General features: G+C 51.0%; 3 protein-coding genes across 3 annotated transcripts in view; 1 reads left to right on the forward strand and 2 right to left on the reverse strand.

The window, feature by feature from the left end:
• The window catches only part of sptbn1 (spectrin, beta, non-erythrocytic 1), a 29,477-nt gene extending 24,331 nt beyond the window's left edge, over positions 1 to 5,146 (reverse strand). The window contains exon 1 of the mRNA XM_077613778.1: positions 4,981 to 5,146. The gene's annotated coding sequence lies outside the window, so the exon portion shown is untranslated. The remainder of the gene's footprint in view (positions 1 to 4,980) is intronic.
• A 1,560-nt stretch (positions 5,147 to 6,706) lies between these two features.
• On the reverse strand, positions 6,707 to 16,754 carry acyp2 (acylphosphatase 2, muscle type). The gene is made up of 10 exons (XM_077613338.1): positions 16,437 to 16,754; positions 15,132 to 15,227; positions 13,906 to 14,055; positions 13,527 to 13,822; positions 11,299 to 13,442; positions 10,854 to 11,214; positions 8,474 to 8,850; positions 8,160 to 8,176; positions 7,957 to 8,066; positions 6,707 to 7,067 (listed from the first exon to the last, which is right to left on the reverse strand). Exons 7-10 carry the CDS (start codon positions 8,529 to 8,531, stop codon positions 6,953 to 6,955), a joined length of 300 nt encoding a protein of 99 aa, XP_077469464.1. The 5' UTR covers positions 8,532 to 8,850; positions 10,854 to 11,214; positions 11,299 to 13,442; positions 13,527 to 13,822; positions 13,906 to 14,055; positions 15,132 to 15,227; positions 16,437 to 16,754; the 3' UTR covers positions 6,707 to 6,952.
• On the forward strand, positions 15,026 to 18,650 carry LOC144084690 (uncharacterized). Its single transcript, XM_077613337.1, has one exon. The coding sequence runs from the start codon at positions 15,639 to 15,641 to the stop codon at positions 16,995 to 16,997; it is 1,359 nt and encodes a 452-aa protein (XP_077469463.1). The 5' UTR covers positions 15,026 to 15,638; the 3' UTR covers positions 16,998 to 18,650.
• The last annotated feature ends 308 nt before the right edge of the window (positions 18,651 to 18,958 follow it).

Consider the following 18,958-nt stretch of genomic DNA (forward strand, 5'->3'; position numbering starts at 1 on the left):
CGGATCATCCGTGAAACCAAAAGATTTCCTCTCCCACGCGATGGGGTCCGGCGTCACGCGGTCGCCATGGCGATCGACACCGTCGAGGCGCCCACGCCTCTCCGCCAGATAGCGACACGCCGAGCTGACGGCTGCGAACAATTCTCACTATCGGCGGCTAAAATAAGAAAGGAAAGCAGAAATATGAAGAAGGCCTTTTCATGACTGTGCTCGCTTCTTTTAAAGCTGCCTTTAAGGGGGCGTGGCCCACTAGCTGAAAAATGGTGGATGGATTCATCATCCATTATTGCAGGGGTAGGGAACCTATGGCTCGGGAGCCATACGTGGCTCTTTTGATGGGTGTATATGGCTCTCTGCTAACCTGTGAGGTCAAATATGGGAACCGCTGGTGAGAGACCACCTAAGTCCCGAACGCACCAATGGGGGAGTGTCACACTGTGGCGCCGACACTATTTCTTGAGGCTTTTGAATCATAATTTTTCTTCATTATACTCTTCTGCATGCATACTCTAATTCATACTCATTGATTAGCAACAGTGAAAAAATATTCTTAAAATAATTCAGACTTTTTTTTACTTTCCAAATGGTGAAATGATTCATAAATGCACACATTTTCATGTATTTTGACTTTTAAATTCTGAGTATGGCTCTCAAGGAATAATGTTTGAAAATATCAAGTGTTTATGGCTCTCTTCGTCAAAAAGGTTCCCCACCCCTGCATTGTTGGGTCATCCAATTTCAAATCCTTGGATTAGAAACCTTTCAACCAGAAATACATTAGAGTGTAACATACGTTGGTTACGTACAACGTTCGTTGGCCGCCGGTCATCCCTCCAAAAAAAAATGGATCGTTAATGACGGGAAATGAGCGAGTTGGCGTCGGGCCAAGAGACGGAGCGTAGCAATGAGTAGGCAAAATATTAGAACGTTTAAAAAAAAAATGCTTCAGTCAAATGGGTTGAGTGCGGAGAGAGCCAGGAATCGTTTTCAGCAGACGCTAATGTATTATTAAGGAGGGCTAGCGGCTAATCGGCTAATGGCGCGCGCGTCTTCTCCGCTCGCTAGCGAGGCGTCCCATCCAATCTGGCTCATCTTTCCCGCCGCGGCACCGTGCGTGGGAGCCCCTTCCTCGCTAAAAGCGCGGCACCCACCCCGCCCGCCCGCCCGCCATCCGTTTAGGGCAGAAAGCGGAGCGCTAATGCAGTTAGCCGTCGCTACGGTGACGTCGATCGATGTATCGACGCAGGCTAAAAGTGCCGTGGCGAGAGGCCTTAAGCCCGACGGGAAAACACACGGACGGCGTTACGGCTCGGCCGATGGACTTTTAACGGCCGACTCGACCGATCCGTTCGAACAAAATGGACAGAAGGAGCGACGGGGTAACGTGGCGCTGCCGCTCGCTCATCTATTTTTCAGAGGGCTTCCATTAAAAGCTCGTCTGGCGACAGCGTTATTCACGCGCCGGCAAATTCTCGCCAAACAATGGCGGAAAGGGATAAGGGCGCTCGTTGGCCGTCCAATATTCCACCAAATTGGCATACCTGTCAACCTCTGCCGATAACTGCCCTTATAAATGATTATGATTCCCCTTACAAACCCCCCAAAAACCTTACAAACACCGTACGACTCGTACGGTGTTTGTAAGGTTTTTGGGGGGTTTGTAAGGGATTGAATCATAATCATTTATAAGGGCAGTTATCGGGAGAGGTTGACAGGTATGCATTGGTGAATTTGTGAGGTGAGAAAGTGTTCTTCCTCTGGCCAAAACGCACCGTCCCGACGAGTTGATCACCGGTAGACGTTCAATTGGCTTGAAAGTGGGAGGATCTTTTGACAGATTCTTTTTTTTTGGGTCAATCTATTTGACATTGCCGTTATTTGCAATGGAAAAAGATCATTTGGCAGGATATTAAGAAATCCCCCCCTGCCCCAAAAGGCCTCGAGTCAAGCTGGCCCTTTCGGGAAGCTTCGCTGTCTCTCTCTCTCTCTCTCGCTCTCTCGTTTTCTCTCAAACGTGGTTCCCAAACTCCGGCGGAAATGGGAGGAGGCTTCTGGGACGGCGCCAGGGAGGGGGGAGGCCGGCCAGCGTGGAATATGGCGAGCGGGGCGGGCGGGCGGTCGAGCGAGCGAGTGAGCGGTGGGAGGAGAAGAGAAAGTGAAAAGCAAAAAGACTTCCTTCCAGCCTCTCCTTTTTTTGCGCAATATCGTGGCTGACGTCAGTCGGACATTTTCCGGATTGAACGACAAACCCAATCCTCCCACAAGAGCCGGAGGCGGCGGCTTTCGGTCTCAAAATACACCTCGACGGCCGTCCAGATGGGAACGCCGACGACTTCTTTCGGTGGTTTCGCGTTGCGCTGCGTCACGTCTAATCGTCGTCTCTTTCCCGCCGATCCGCCTCGGGGGGAAGGAGAAGAAAGAAAAAAAAAAGAACTGGCGCGGGGATCAAACGCATTCCTTAACGGTGCAGGTGCACCAGCGGCGATGAAGCACCTGCCGGTCTCTGGCGTGCGCTCAATTTCACGCAGACGACAAACATTTTTAAAACGTACCGAAAAAACGGGAAGGCCAGTTGTCCCAAAATCAACCAATTGTCGAGTATCGCTGCGCGCTGAAAAATAACACGCCAGCTTATTCGGAGATGCAAATCCGAACCGTATCTCGCCATCGATTGGACATCCCGACGATTGGACGCCACGTTACAGGACGTCTACCCTTGCCCGATTAAGAGTACATATTCAGATTTCTTCCGTACTTTGCAATGATCAAAAGTAGATTCCCAAAAAGAAAAAGGAAGGACGCGCAGTCCTTTTTGCAGGCAGCTGTCCGTCCGTGAAAACCCAATCGGACGCGGAGCGCCGTCGGCAAGCGTTCAAGGACGCGCATTCCCTTCCCCTGGCGTCGTCGTTCTATTTCCCAAGTGTCATCGGCGCTGGCGAAAAGCTCCTAAAGGCCACCGCGGCGTCGGATGTCAGCAAACGAAGCCGCGGAGAGACAATCTAAGGGCCAGTGTCGTTGTTTCTAACCTCTTCCACATCCGGTCTTTTGCCGGTGTTAGCACGGCGCTAGCGTGAGTTGGAGCATCGGGAGGCGGGGCTTAACACCCCCCACCCCCCACAAAGCGATCCCATCTTATTTCAGCTCGGCCTCTCCTTCCGAGAAACACGCTAGCTTAGCACCGTCCTAAAGTTAGCGCAAAGTGGGAAGGCCGGATTTGAAGCGAGTCAAAACGGCGACAGACAAAATGAGTCTTGTGCTTTTTAAGATTTCGACTTTGGCCACCATTTGACGGATATAGAATGTCAAGAGTCCAAAGCTAAACCACAACTATTCATACAAACATGGATCGGAAATGGCTGACAAAATGGCTGACAAGCACCTAGATCGACCAGGCCAATTCAAAAGACTACGTGCGTGGTTTTTCGGCGACATTTGGATGGAACGGTCGTGGGGCGGGGCAGGAGGAGGCGGGGGTCCACCGGCCTCTAATGGCCGACTTCCTGCCTGACATGCTGGGAAACGTGCTTCCATAATGATGTGGAAAGTACGGCGGGAGCTGTCTTTCCTCCCACGTGCATTCCGACCCCCCGTCCTGGCCGCTCACCACTCTGTCACCCACCCACGCATCCAACGCCCACCCGCCCGCCCACCCACGGCGCTCGGTTCACGTCAGCTACTCCAATGCAACCTGAAATAAAAGCTTTTTTTCCCCAGTTCTATTTTTCACATCCGCAATGAGATGCGGATTTCTGCTAGGCGCTCTCTTCTCTGGTTGCCGTCTGAGCGTTTAATCCACGTGTGTTAACGAGCTAGCGCCACACTACAAAGCGAGGCAAACTTGTGACATCACAACCAGAATTGATGGGAAAATGCGGGCGCTCCCTGACGCTTGATTTGGGGCGGAGGAACGACTAAACGGTGTAGACAGCCAAATTTGTTTTCTGCATTCATTTCATGTCTGTAAATGATCACCGTTACAATGCAACAGAGTCTTTTTAAAGCCATATCAGGATTCTAACGGGTAGCCATATCCAGCAGGGATGCAAAAGATGGGTACAGATTGTCCCACCACGAGTGAACGACCACTCCCGCTCTCCCCATCGCCGGTGGCGCAACATGGCGACGCCTTGGCCTCACCTCGCTCCGGATGTCCAACAAGTCGCCAAATGTTTGCCAGTTGCCGGTGGGGGATGGGGGATGGGGGGGGTCCCGGATCGGGGGAGAGAAGATAAGCGGAGAATGCGGAAGAAGGAGCAAAATGGCAGAGTTGAAAAGTTAGCCTTTTGAGCGGTGGCCGCTTTGGAAAGAAAAGCAAGGGCAAGGGCGGAGGAGGCAGCGACCCATCGAGCGAACCAGCGACAGACCGCAGCGGCGGCGGCTCCGTTCGGATCCCATTACATAACGGCAGCGCCTCTGGACTGGGGAGCTGCACCAAACAAGGAGGGGGGCTCGGTGGGGGGGGGGGGGGGGTGAACTAGCTTCGACCGTGGATGGCGAGAACGAGGAGAAAAGGCCACTCTTGCTGACCACAAACACCTTCATGCCAACGCAAGGTCACACACATCAGGCTCCTACACGTTCACACACACACACATACACGCAGGACCACGCCTGCACCACCATCTTCATCCTCACCACCTCCCCCTCCTCCTCCTCCTCCACATCACGGCAGTTAAAAACAACAACATCCTCCACTTGATGGAGGGCGGTAAAAAGATGCTGTGGCGCACTAAAGCTGAAAGGCGCGGACACCCACACGCACACACACACGCACTGAAGTTGAAGTAGACCACGGAGGGTGGGGCCTCCCTTTCGGACACTGGTGCGGGCAAAGCTGGTCCCTTTTGGGCCTCGCTCGGCGGCGTTAGCTTATGCGGACGGAACGACGACGACGTCGCTGTTTTACGACTAGAAGCGCGTGAAAAGAGGAGAAAGAGCGCGAAGGGTAGAACAAACATTTGGCTCGGCTTCGGAACTCACCTCGAACCGCTGGCGGCTGTGCTGGCTTAGTTGTCGAAGGACGGCCGGGCCAGTGGTGCTCTGCCTTGCCTTGCCGTGGCGTGCCTTGCCTGTGCTGCCGAAAACAATGCAGAAGCTCCGAGCTTCCTCCTCCTCCTCCTCCTCCTCTTCCTCAGCGCGGAGGACCAGACTGCAGAGTGGAGAGCGTTCGCTTTCTACGCCGGACGGCACCGACGGGCGGCACCCAGGCGCTAAACAGTCCAATTTGACATCAAAACCACGAAAAAAAACGGCCACGCGAGTCTCCCAAAAATGACGTCACTCCGAGGGCTACCGAGACAGCCCACGATAGACAATGAGGTTAATAAGACCACATTTCAGAGGTTTCCATCGAAACTATTATCCTGAAAGCCACTCGTTATCGTTTTTCTTTCTCTCTCAAAGGACCCCGATCTGTCATTCAGTTTGTTTTCCGCCTCTGCCTGCTCCAACACACCTGAATCTAATCATCAGGGTGGTGATCAGGCTTCTGGAGAGATGCCTGACGAATTCATTCAGGTGTGGGAGACGGAAAACAGACTGGAATAGAGGCCTTCGAGGACCCGAGTTAATAACCCTGCCTTAAAAGAATATTTTGCTCATCTGAACCGACGAATCATCTTCGAAAGGGACGGAAACTACGGACAACTTGGTTGTCTCCGCCCGCATGGGCAGTGAGTAACAGTAAAACAAGCGCTTCCACACTTTAAATCAGTGAGAGGCAGCAGAGGGAGGGGTGAAAAAAGGGGGGCTGCAGAGATTGCGTGTAGAGCCAGAGCCTGATGGTGGAAAGCAGAAATGTGGACGCGCGTGCGTGCGTACGTACGTGCGCGTGGTTGCCCTGGAAACGGGTTATGCTGCCGCAAACTCTCAACTCTTGTCTCCGAGTTGAAAGGTCGCTGTCAATTTGGCAAATGCACAAGAGAGGACGGCCAGAGAGGACACGCTTTATAATCACACACACACACACTGTAACACAATGTGGCTCAAACCAGACAGTATGACCAAATAATCACGCAAGGCTAAAAAATTGCCATTGTGAAGAAATTGCCTAGGGATGCTAATGCTATGCTCACTTCCGATTGGTTTTGTGGCGTTTTTAAAGGAACATTCCATTATTCCCCACCAGCAGTGCAAATGGATTGGACTTATTTCAGTTTAGCGTTGCAACTTTTTGGCCAGAATGTTACCGGGCAACCAACGCCGACCCCCCCCACGCTCGCTCAGGTACGGGCAGCCGTGCGGCAAAGCAGCCGAAGAGTTTCTCAGTGTTGGTTTCCATGGCGACATCTCCGGGATGCCAAAACCCAAGACGGCGAGGAGCGAGGAGAAGCAGGAGAGGTCGGGGTTGCACATTTTGGATTCTTTCCATTCGGTCGCCAACATTTGCTGTTTCCCCGGGCTTTGGACAATTTAAAAAAAGGCACACTCGTTTCCAACGGCAAAACATTTCAAAATCGACTCTGCCCTCCATTTTTCACAAGAAATCAAGCTGGACCAAAGTTGCATCCAAAAGGAAGTCATCCAAGGCCGGCGGATGATCATAGAAAGGAAATGATCCAATGCGCCGAGATCCAACATTCGTACCAGAGCGCTCACTTGTTTTTGTTAACATCAGGCCAGACTGGAGATACAAGGACTATTTCAAACATGAGCCCACCACCCATGGAGCTATTGTGTGGGGAAAAAAGAGGCTTGGAGCTGATGATTATCACTCCCTGAACTTTATTTACCACCTCGACACGAATAACACAAACGGAGCTTGGCCTTTTAGGGATAGGGATAACGCTAACACTTAGCTTGCTGTGCTTTCACCATTAAAATGACAGCCTGAACACACAAGGTGCAGCAACAACATGTAGGCAGCATTGAGTCGCCTCATGCGCAATGAGCACTTAGCCAAACAGGAAGTCAGGTGATCAAAAAAAACAGCCATCAATCAGGTGGCCCGACATCAGTAGCGCGTCTGGAAACCGCTCAACTCCAAGGCCGCCAGGGTCCGCTCGTTACTAAACGAGGTCTTGGTGATGCGACTGCCCGGGCTGCCCACCTTGCTAAGCCACGCCTTCCTAAACACATACACACAGCAGATAAGAACAAAACAAAAACCCCAGAATGCCACATACAATACACACAAGCAACATAACGCGTAAATACAGGGAACCGACCGGGATGGCTCCAGTTTACAGGAAGTGAGGCAAAATCCTCATACATCCGTGGCGCTAGCCACATGTGGAGACGCGCGCACGCAGATTATGGGAGATTTGTCGGGATCGGGGTCACGTCGGAATAACGGCGGCGCTCGGGGGCCGTTAGCTAGCGCTAGCCGCTGGCCTACTTTCTCTTGCCGTTGGCGCACGTGCTGCCACGGGTCGGCTTCGCCGACAGCTGGCGATAAACGCGTGCTAGCTTCGGGCCTTTTTATCTTATGCCGTTTACCAACCAATGACATCTACAACACTCAAACGAATCGAAAGAGAAGTTGCGTGCGTTACAAGTACGCGTTCGTACTAACCGTGTCTGTGTTTGTGAGGTATTACAATGGACTTATTGAAATCTTGACAAAGGTGGAAACTACAACGAAACAGTAGGCCACACAAAAAGCAGAATTGCCGGAATAAAGTCTATTCCTAGGACACTTTACGTCATGTGACGGGAAAAAACGGGTAACGTTAGGTCCACTTTTAGCGTGTTAACTTGAAAATGATTTTAACAGCGCATTAACTGGTTCTCAACAGATTTAGTGGTCAATGATCAGAATAATCGTTCCAAACGAGAGAACCGATGCACAATTTCCCCAAACGGTTTGTGGAAATTGTGCATCGGTTGTCTCGCATGATGCGGAGCGAGAGTGACGTAGACGAGCCAGAGCGAGGGGATGCGTACTGGTTAATGGCGCCCTCTGGCGGCGGCGAGGCACAATCGCGGCTGGCCGATGCGGTTCGCACTACTACTCACATGCGCTCGACGGCGTCGGGCGGTCCCTGCATCTGTCCCAGCACCGTCCCGCCGCGGGTGTTCTTGACCCAGCCGACCAGCCCCAGGCGCGCAGCCTCCTTCTCCGTGAACTGCGGAGCAAGCGAGCGATGGGCGACGCTTGATACTTGGCTGGGAAAAAGTCAACGATTTGGCTGGGCGCTGGGCCGATGACGTCAACTCACCATCCGGAAGCAGACACCTGAAACAAGGGCAGGGGCTGATGGGAAATGTCGGCAACAACAACGACTAGAACTAAATTAAGAACGGCCTGAGTCGCTATACTGCACGGCACAACCGAAGAACGACATGAACACGAATACACTTTCATCGCATGAACACGTTTCAATGCCTGAAAGTCCATGTCGCTGAAACACGATCAGGACCAAAAAGGACACCAACAGAAAGACCGCGCTTCCAAAAATAGAAAGACTGACACACACACTTCATGAATACAGCCAGACGAAGTAGTGCTTGCAATTGCATTTTGTTTCCCAACCTTGAACATGTCCAAAGACCTCGAAGTCGACGGCCAGCAGTTGACGATCGGTTGACATTTCCACAGGAAATGGAATCCTCCAAAATGAGCCGACTCGACCGGTACGGACAGGAAGTCAAGAAGTCGTCTGAAGCCTTTGCTCGCACTCCTGTGTGTGACGCGACAGCGCCCTCTAGCGCTGGTGATCTTGGTTGTCTCTTGAAACTACACCAGACTTGGCGGTGACGTCAAAGTTCGAGCTCACTCAGAAATCGTCACGTAGACTTCAACTTTGACGCGATGGGGCGAGAAATGATGCAGTCAAGGGATGCCCTTTGTGTAGTTACTTATTTTGCCGCTAGACGGCAGCACGTCCTCACTGAAGCCGACTGCCTTGCCTGCCAATCAAAAGGGGTCGTCACGGTAACGCACCATTACCACCACCATCATCATCATCATCATCATCATCATCATCATCATCATCATCATCGTCGTCGTCGTCATCAGCATCAGTATCAGCATCATCATCATCATCGTCGTCGTCGTCATCAGCATCAGTATCAGCATCATCGTTAACATCATCACCATCATCATGTGATGACAGGGATAGACGTCCAATCATGTTGTTGATTTCTCCTTTTAACGTGTGTGTGTGTGAGTAATAGTGTCAGCCAATGAACGAACCTCAAATGGGTTGGACGTCTATCACCGTCAGTGGCACCTGATGAGCTCATGAAAATGTGGATAAACAAATATATAGACTAAATAATTTTAAAAAGGGAAATAAAAAACGAATTATTTTTAAAATGAAATGTTTTGGTTTGATTTATCTGGTGAGGAAAAAGCCTTTTTTTCTATTGTAAATAAACAGCAAAAGCCCAAAGCGAAGGCGCTATGAGCACATTGACATGCATGGAAACAAATAGCCGCCGTCCGATCCATTTGAAGCGAGAAGGAGTGGCAGTGAATAGTGGCTGGATTGAACGTTTTCAGACAATAAATAAACAAACCACGCGCAGGTCAACATAGTACGTGTGTGTGTGTGTGTATGTGTGTGTTTGTGTGGGGTGACATTACTAAAAGGACTTGACATGTTACACAGCAGTGGAAGCTTTGCGCCCTCCGGCAACACACATCCACGTGCACGCGCACATGCACGCACCCCCAGCTCTTCCTCCCTTCCTCCCGCGTACACACACACACACCACACACACACACGTACACACACTGCCCCTCCACTTTGCTTTGCATCCACAAGCATGACGAGACCTCTGGGACTACTTAAACACACACACACACACACACACACACTCACACACAGATGCAGCAACCCCCATCCAGCCAAACTGTATCTTCCCTTGACGTTGCTGCGTAACCGTGTGTGTGTGTGCGTCAGCGTGGGTGTGTGTGCAGCAGAAAGAACACTGCGACCTAAAAACTCAGCTCACTGAGAGCGACTGCACGCTGAACAGAAGGCTCAACCAAGTGTAAATGCACACACACACACACACACACAGCTGAGCACACACACACACACACACACACACACACGTAAACACGTCAAGCACATGTGTAGGCGTTCACACTCGCTCGCCGACTCTCTCAATTATAGAGGATGTTGCTGTAAAATCCAAATGTTTCCGGGACACGAGAATGGGGCCTTTAGACCAACGACTCTTGGGGGGAATGAATGGTGGAGAAAATGTCAATTTGGCCAAGAAACTTGATAAAGTTTTGCGGGCCCCCGGGCCGCCATGGGTCGAAAGCAGGAAGCAGATGGAGAATAAGAAGCCCCTCCCCCGTTCCTCAAAGGCCACACACAGACGCCTTTCCATTTGCGTCTCGTGGTGTAGAGGTTCACTCGCCTGACTTGGGTGCGGGTATGTGCGGGCTCAATTCCCCCTGGTAGCAGCATGACTGGGGGTGCGTATGGTCAGTTGTCTGTCTGTGTGCCCTACGGCTGACCGGCGACCAGTCTAGGGTGTCGTCGGCCTTTTTTTCCCCAAAGACAGCTGGGTTAGGCTCCGACAACCCCCGCAACCCTTTCGAGGATGGGCGGTGTGGAAGATAAATAAATGAATGAATGAATGAATAGTCACCACGCTCACTTCACTTGTTGTCAATCAATTCACTTCAATTTACTGCAATTCAATTCAATTCACGTCACTTCAATTGGATTCAATTGACTTCAATTCAATTGAATTGTCATCAACTCTTTTGGTCTCACTGACGATGTCCTGATTGGACTAGGCTCAAACGAGTGGATCCCTAGTACGACTCGTATGGTGTTTGTAAGGTTTTTTTGGGGTTTGTAAGGGGAATCATTTATAAGGGCAGTTATCGGCAGAGGTTGACAGGTATGCATTTGAATATTGGGGGCAGCAAATTGCAAGTGGCTCACCTTGTTCTCTCATCGAGGCAGGAAATGACGCTGATTCGTGAGCGCCACCTCTGTTTGCTTCTCCAGGTTGGCTTCTCGCCTGCTTTTGGGGGCCGCCATGGCGCCCGTCCGCCTTTCCTCGTTAGCGCCACGGCGGCGGCTGTCGGGCGTGGAGGTCGTGGGCTCGGCCTTCGCTGAACTCTGCGTGAACCGTCACTTGAACCTTGCGTGAACTTGACCAAAGGGACCCATTAATCTACTTTGGATTAAAAGTGGACGGTGGGCTGCGAGGAAGGCGGGCGTTGCCGTGGTGTCACGCTTGCAGAAAGGGGCTCCCGTCCCGCCGTCCCGCCGTTCCGCCGTCCTGCCGTCCTTCTTCCCGCTGCACGCCACAATGTGAAAAAAAGTCGTTACCACGAGTTTGTCAAATGTACGTATTTTTTTCTTTTAATATATGCTCATTTACCTGTAGCTTTATTTGCCGTTGTTTTGAAGCCATTTCGCTTCTTGATGATTTTAGGACTTTTGGGCGTGCGACTATTTTGCTTTTGATTTTAGGGCCTTTCCTCGAGTCAGCTTTTGACTTGGGGTGACTTCCTCTTCATTGTGGCTCACTTGGAGGACCTCCACTTGCTCGTCAATGATGGTCGCCGATGGAGAAAGCGCAAGAGTTGACATTCAACTTGCAATTATTTATTGATCCAGTACTTCTTCCAAGCTAGCGGCTAGCATAACCTTGAGCCATGCTCTTTTTGTGCCATAATCTTTCCTTTTCTTGAAGGGGAAGGGGGGGGGGGGGGGGGGGTTGTTGTTTTTTTTAGATGAGCTGGTCACTAACGTATTACTACTCAGCTGACTTAAGTACTTCCTCCTCCTTTCACAATAAGAGCCAGTCATTCATAAGCCGTCAAAGCACACTTCCATCAATGTAGGTCAGTGTGTGAGCACCCCCCCCCCCCCAGCCTGTGTGCACAAGGGGGCGGGGGGGTTGCCGGGGGACTCTGGGGGGGGGTTGAATGGGCGTCGGCTAAACATCCCCGAATGAATCGAGCCAATGTTTTGATTTGTAACGGACGCTTGTGCCCCCGCGGCCACGCAACCTGACGTAGCCCCCCGGTGCGCATCGTGCCCGTGACGCCCGATGGGGGGGTCGTACGTCGCGCGCGCGCGTAGTCGGGGCGGAGCCTCGCCCGGCGTGGGGGTCGTACGTCGTGGGCGGGGTCGGGGCGGAGCCCGGACCGGCACGGGGGGTTTTGGCGCCCCGTTCTATTATTAGCGCTAAACTCTAGGTGACCCCCGAGCGGGCGACGAGTCACTTTGACCTTTTTTTTCGGCGCCGAAATAACGTCGTCACGCTTGGAAAAGCGCCGACGGGCCCCGAGACGGTGATGCGAGCGGACACGTTGGGAAGGGAAGGGAGTCCCGCCGTAAACATTTCATGGGTGTTCCGCTTTGCGACCACCACACAAACAGGGGGAAAAAATGGGTTGTTCGCCGTTGGGCCGTCTCGGGGCCGTCTCGGGGTCACGCTTCCATTTTGGGAGCCATCGGGTGACATTTTTGCCAACTTTGTCTTTGAGAATCCTGGGAAATAGGCCAAGAGATAGGGAGACTTTTTGGTGGGTCTCCTCGTAAAAGACACGCCTAGCAAATTGCACGTAGCCAGAAGGAAAAACTGACTTTGGGGGGCTGATTTTGCATTTTTGAACAAAAGTCTCCAGTAGTTACAACCAGTCTTTGGACTTGTTCAGACCAAAATGGGAGCCCTTCCATGTCTTTTAGCGTAAACTAGCTTCAAGAGACTTTTGGGTGGGTCTCCTCGTGATAGACATGCCTACCAAATGTCATGTGGCTATATAAATAAAGAAAATAGCTTTGGGGGATGAATTTCCAAAACATTCCTTTGGTTTCTATAAGTCTTTTCACAAAGATGGTGTCTTGAAAGCCACGTATGTCTTTTGGGTTTAGCTTCAAGAGACTTTTTGCTGGGTCCCCTCACCAAAATGCACATGGCTAGAAGAAACTGGCTTTTGGGGCTGATTAAAAATACAAATAAAAACCTCTTGTAGTCGTTTGTAGTCTTTGGGTTTCTTGAAACCAAAATGGTAGACTCGCCATTGGATTAGAGCTTCAAGAGAGTTTTTTTGTGATAAAACTGGCATATTTGGCTTCACGGGCGGGCTGACAGTCCCGAGTCCATTTGTGCGTGTCTCCAAAACGTCAACCATCTCCGGATGAACATAGCGGAAAAATGTTTCCAGTCAAGGAAGTCCCTGGAAATATGGATTTTCTCGCGCCGGTGAATCCTTTGACAGCGAGTCGCCGGTCTCGAGGCGGCGGGCCACGACGAGCACCGCTTCTTCGGAGCCTGACCCGGAAAGCCCAGACCAATGAGGTCGTCGGGGAAGCGGAGACGGCCGGCGTCTCCTCGCGCCGCGCTTTCTACGAATTTGGGAAGGCGCTTGACCGAGAAGGCGCGACCTCCGCGACCTCCGCCTGCCGCTTCCGATCAGCGTCGTGAGGGAAAGGCTTGGCCCGGTCAAAACCTCCAAAGTCCTGACCGTGGAGCATTCCATCCTGTTTAAGGGACGTGGGAGGAAACGGGCGTACCTGGAGAAAATCCACACGAGCACGGGGAAAAGGCAGAATGAGCCGGGGTTTGAACCCACGGTCGAGGCGTACGTGGTAGCCTACTTTTTGTGGAGCTCAGACGCGGCGGAATGCCGCCACACTTTTGAGTTCAAGCCACGTCATTTCATTTGGACTTTGCTGCTTGTGGGTTCCGCGCCAAAGGAGCGAAGCGCCCCCGTTTGACGACGGGGCGCGACTGTCGTGTTTTGGAAACAGCAGCTGGTGGAAAAAAGTCACCGGGCAACGGCACTGACCGAGAGCTCCTCTTTTTCTTCTTCTTCTCCTTTCAAGAAACCAAGACGCTTGTGTTAATTGCTAGCCCGTCGTAGCATTTCTTCGTTGGCCTCCTCTTAGGAAATCTGTTGGCAGACAATAAATTGAAAAAAGTCATTAAAGCACCACTAAACACCACCACAACGCACAATCTATGAATTGAGCTCACCTCATGACTCATGATAACTTTTGAATAGATGTCCCGCTAAACCGGGGGTGTTTTGTTTTGTTTTTGCCCAACTGCCAAGTCTCCAATAAACAATGGTGACCAAGCGCTTGAAGCTGGGATATTTCTGGCCCAACTCCAATGGTGTCGCATCTAAGAAAGTTGGCAAAAGGTACCTATTCATTTGTTCATAATTGTGAACAACAAAGCTGTATTGGCGGCTCGCATCCACTTAGAGAGAAACACCATCTGTCACACACCCACACAGATTTAATATACTAACCTGTACGCGTGCGTCTGTGTGTGTGTGTGTGTGTGTGTGTGTGTGTGTGTGTGTGTGTGTGCGTAATCTGGATTTGAACACTGTTGTCATACACAATGAGAATCCAGTGCAAACAAACAGGACTCACCGACAAACGTGCGCAAATTGCTAAAACGGGAGCACCATTGGTCGGACGTGACGCAATTCTTACTCAGAAGAATATTATCTCATAGGAATATTTAGAATATGGCCACCTTCTTACCTCTGAGGCACCGTGTCATATTAAACCATGTCAAAGTGCTATTGATATCGTCCGGGCTGGATTATCTTGCATACTATATCATTTTTATATAGCTCACAAAGGTGCATTGAAATAAACTTCTTTTTAAAAGTGATACATTTGAAATTGTAGGTATAGATGTATTGAACTGGTTCAGATTTTCTGCAAAAAAACCTTGTCATCTTTCCATCTTGTACTGTATTATTTGTTAAGAGCTGGCAACAAATAAAGTTTAACGGCAGTTTTCGCTGACTGGCAGCCATTAACGTCAAATGGGACGATTGGACGTCCATCGCCGTCCCTGCCACGGTGAGATGATGAATTGTACCGAAGGTCTTTGGCGATCAGTGGCAGCCATTGACTTCATATTTTGGTCTATTTTTAAACCGGAGTTCAAAATGGGAGTGCTGTAACAGGCTCGGCCAACAGGGGGCGACAACTTGCCAGCGTCAACGAGGGAGGGGTGCGCGTTTGTACGTAAGAGTGTGTGAGGCTGTGTGTGAGCGAGAGAGAGAGAGAGAGAGAGACTCCATCCCTACCTCAAGCACTCACCCATCCACCCATCCACCCAAACACACGCATGAACGCACAGGCTACGTGCACGTAGGCGCGCACGCACGCGCAGTGTTTGCCCACATGATGATTGCGCTTGAGAAAACAAAGCCATCGGACGAGAACGCGCCTTACCTCACGCACGAGCGCTGAATACGCGCGGACGAGCCGCCCCTGGAGGTCGTCACGCGTGTCGGACTTTTTGGGGAAAGACGAGAAGAAGAAGAAGACCTACAAAAAAAATAGAAGTTGTTGTTGTTGTTGTTGTCCGGGCTCCTCCTTAATTACTAATTTCTCCCGTGCGCGAGCGAGCGAGCGCGCGCGAGCCCTCTCTCTTTCTCTCTCCCCCTCGCTCTTTCTCTCTCTCTCTCTCGCTCTCTTTCTCTCCCCCTCACCCCTTCTCTCCCATCCTCTCTCGCTGTCACTCAGTAGTTTCCCGCCAGGACCAGACAGGACGGGACGGGACAGGACGGGACAGGACGGGACGGCAGAGGCGAACAGGAGGGGACTTTTCTTCCTGTGGTTACGGTTTCTCCGTAAAAGTGGGCTCGCTCCGAACTTTTTCTTTTTTTTTTTTTTTTTTTTTGTTCCTCCCCTCTCCTCCTCCTCTACCTTCCGTCTGGGGGTGGGGGGTTGCCGGCAATGGAGGACGCCAAGGAGCCGGTGAGATGTTCGTCGTCGTTCAGCATCAAAAGCCTACTGCTGCCGTCCAAGTGCGAGACTCGAGCCGAGCCGTTCGCCGCCGGGACGCCAGTGCTCGAACCTCTTTCCCCGGGCTCGGACACCGAGAGATCGCCGGCGGCGGCGGCGGTCGGGGAGCCGGACAGGGCGCCGCGGAGGGAGGAGGGCGTTAAGGCGGAAGAGGAGGGATCGGCAGCGGCGGCAGTGGCAGAAGACGCCGGCCCCGGCCCCGGTCCCGGTCCCGGCCCCGCGGCCGTCTCCGGCTCTGGCAAAAGTGGCAAATACGATAAGCCCCCCTTCTCGTACAACGCCCTGATCATGATGGCCATCCGACAAAGCCCCGAGAAACGTCTGACGCTGAACGGCATCTACGAGTTCATCATGAAAAACTTCCCGTTCTACCGCGAGCACAAGCAGGGCTGGCAGAACTCCATCCGTCACAATCTGAGCCTCAACAAGTGCTTCGTCAAGGTGCCGCGACACTACGACGACCCGGGCAAGGGAAACTACTGGATGCTGGACCCCAGCAGCGACGACGTCTTCATCGGCGGCACCACGGGCAAACTGCGCCGACGCTCGGCCACCTCGCGGGGGAAGCTGGCCGTCAAGCGGGGCCTGCGCTTCGCTCCGCTCGGCGGCCTGGCCGTCAACGAGCGCAACCCGGGGAACCCGCTCTATTGGCAGATCTCGCCCTTTCTCTCCCTGCACCACCACCACCACCACGCGCACGCCCACGCTCACGCGCACGCCCACGCTCACCCGCACTACAACGGCTCCTCGCCGGCCTTCCTCAACCAGGCGGCGGCCGGCTACGGTTCGCTGCTGCCCGGCGTGGAGCAGCTCGCCAACGGAGACCTATGCCGCAACGGAGGAGGAGCCGGAAGCGGAAGCGGAAGCGCGCTCGGACTCTCGAACTCGTACGGCGTCGGCGCGTCTCTGTTGTCGGCGGCGCCGAGTTACTTTGTCTCGGGAAGCCAGCCGCCTCCCCCGCCGGTGCCGCCGCCGCCGGGCCCCGCTGGAGGTCCACCGCCGACGGCCTCACACTTGCAGCAGGCCACCGGCGGCTACGGGGGGCTCTCGAGTCCCGGCAACGGCGGCGGTGGCGGCGGCAGCCCCCCACATTCGCACTCGCACTCGCACTCGCATTTGCACTCGCACCCGCTCCCGCACTCGCTGCTCTCGGACTCGCTGAGGAGTGGCTCGGTGGCGGCCTTCTCGCAGTCGGCGGCCGCGGCTGCGGCAGCGGCGGCGGCGGCGGCGGCCTTCCCTGGCGTACTGGGCCACCACAAGAGGGTCGCCCCCAGCGCCTTCCTGAACTGAACCAGAAAATCATCTTTTCCTTTTCTGATCTCTATCTCTCTCTCTTTATCTATCGATCTTTTTTTTTTTTTTTTTTTTTTTTGTCGTTGCCCCCGTCACCCACGGAAAAGAAATTCTATAAATCTCTATTTAAAAGCGCGGAAGTCGCTCGCCGATTTCTTTTGCTGAGCTAAAAAGGGACAAAATCGCGTCGCCCAAGGCGATCGAAAAGTATATTTATATCCACTTGCTTGTTATTTATGAGACGCTCTTTTTGTATTTATTGTATTTAAAAAAGTCGAGGACGACGACGCGGCCTCCGAGCGAACAAACTTATTTATTCATGTTGTCATGTCATGTCATGTCAGGAGCAGCGGCAGACAATCGACTTTTCGGCAGGAATGAGCCACGACGATATTTGGACGAACCCATACGCCCGACGACTCGTAAACAAGCCTTAATTCATTTAATTCAATGTGCGAAGACAAATTAAGGATGCAAAACAATCTTGACCTTATTTTAATGCTCAGGTCGTCACGCCTACAATCATTTTTTTCACGGAATTCAAAAGAACTTCAAAACTCATCACGTGTGTATGTGAGTGTGTGTGTGTGTATGTGTGTAAAATAAGCGCATAAAACGCGTTGTTTTATGCCCGTGTGAGTGTGTGAGTGTGTGTGTGTGTGTGTGTGAGCGTGTTCATCGAGGGCAGCTGTACAAATACAAATATAAAAAAAATATAAATATATATACAGATATATAGATAGATATAGATAGATAAATTATTATGGACTATTAACGCCATTGGTGGTGATAGACGTCCAATCTATTTGCACTGGGAGGGTGGCAGCCAATGAACAAATCCGCTACTAGAGTGACAAATTCACGGATGCGTTTTTTCATTGTCGATTTATGGTCGAGAATTGTTGATAGGACCGATTTCATTGTCAATGGCACTGAAAGACTTGATCACTTTTTCTTTTCTAACTGGGAATCACACAAACACACACATATACACCCACACACTTACACACACACTTACACACACACAAACACACACACAAAAGGACCTCCTCTGACCCAAGATGGCCGCGTTGCCACGGAAACGTCACATCGCTGGCACGACTTGTGCTACTTTAAAGGATTTTTTTGTTGGTGTTTTGTTGGCGATTTTGGTTGCATTGTGTTCAGTTTGTTGTTGTTTGTGTTCCAAAATGTGCATTGACGACAAATGTCTTTATTTTTTTTTCTTCTCCCACTGGAACTGCTGTTCAAGTAGATTTGATTTCTTTGTTTTTCACGAAAAATAACACCAGAAAGATGGCGATATTAGAGGTTATTTGACAAAAATAAAGATTCGGGATTTTGGTTTGCAAATATTTCACTCGAATTTTACGATTTTATCACAATTTACTTGGGAAAATAAAAACGGAATTGTGTGTTGACGAACGTTTGACGTCAGATATCAAGAGAGAAAATGTTTGATCGATTAAAAGCGAACACAACTTGGTCACAGCTTTCTGATTTAGTTTTTTTTTTATCACTGTTATTTTCTTGCCACTTTCTTTTTTTGTGGTTAGTTGACTCTGTATGTGACGTCTCGTTTGTTTCTTTGTTTGTTTTTCCTGCTCCGGACAAACGCAACTTGATTAAAAAGGAGAATAAAATAATCAATTTCATGTGTGATTCATTTGGATTTCCTCTATTTTTTACTATTAATGATTATTTTAGAAGCTGAAACGTGATTTAGGAAATGTATTTGCAAGGCCTCGCGTGGGTCACAAGTGTAGAATAACATTTCTTTTACACACTGTAAACATAAAGTTTAAGATGTAGATATTTACACAAGAATTATTTAGCATTTTTTAAGCCTAAAACACAATTTAGCTCGATTAGATTAAAGCTTTTTTTGCAATAAAAGTAGTATGAATCTTGAGCTCAGTCAACTCGAACGACATTTGACAGTTCAACTGTTTGGGATT

Source organism: Stigmatopora argus, chromosome 11 (assembly GCF_051989625.1).
Source record: "Stigmatopora argus isolate UIUO_Sarg chromosome 11, RoL_Sarg_1.0, whole genome shotgun sequence".
Taxonomy (NCBI): domain Eukaryota; kingdom Metazoa; phylum Chordata; class Actinopteri; order Syngnathiformes; family Syngnathidae; genus Stigmatopora; species Stigmatopora argus.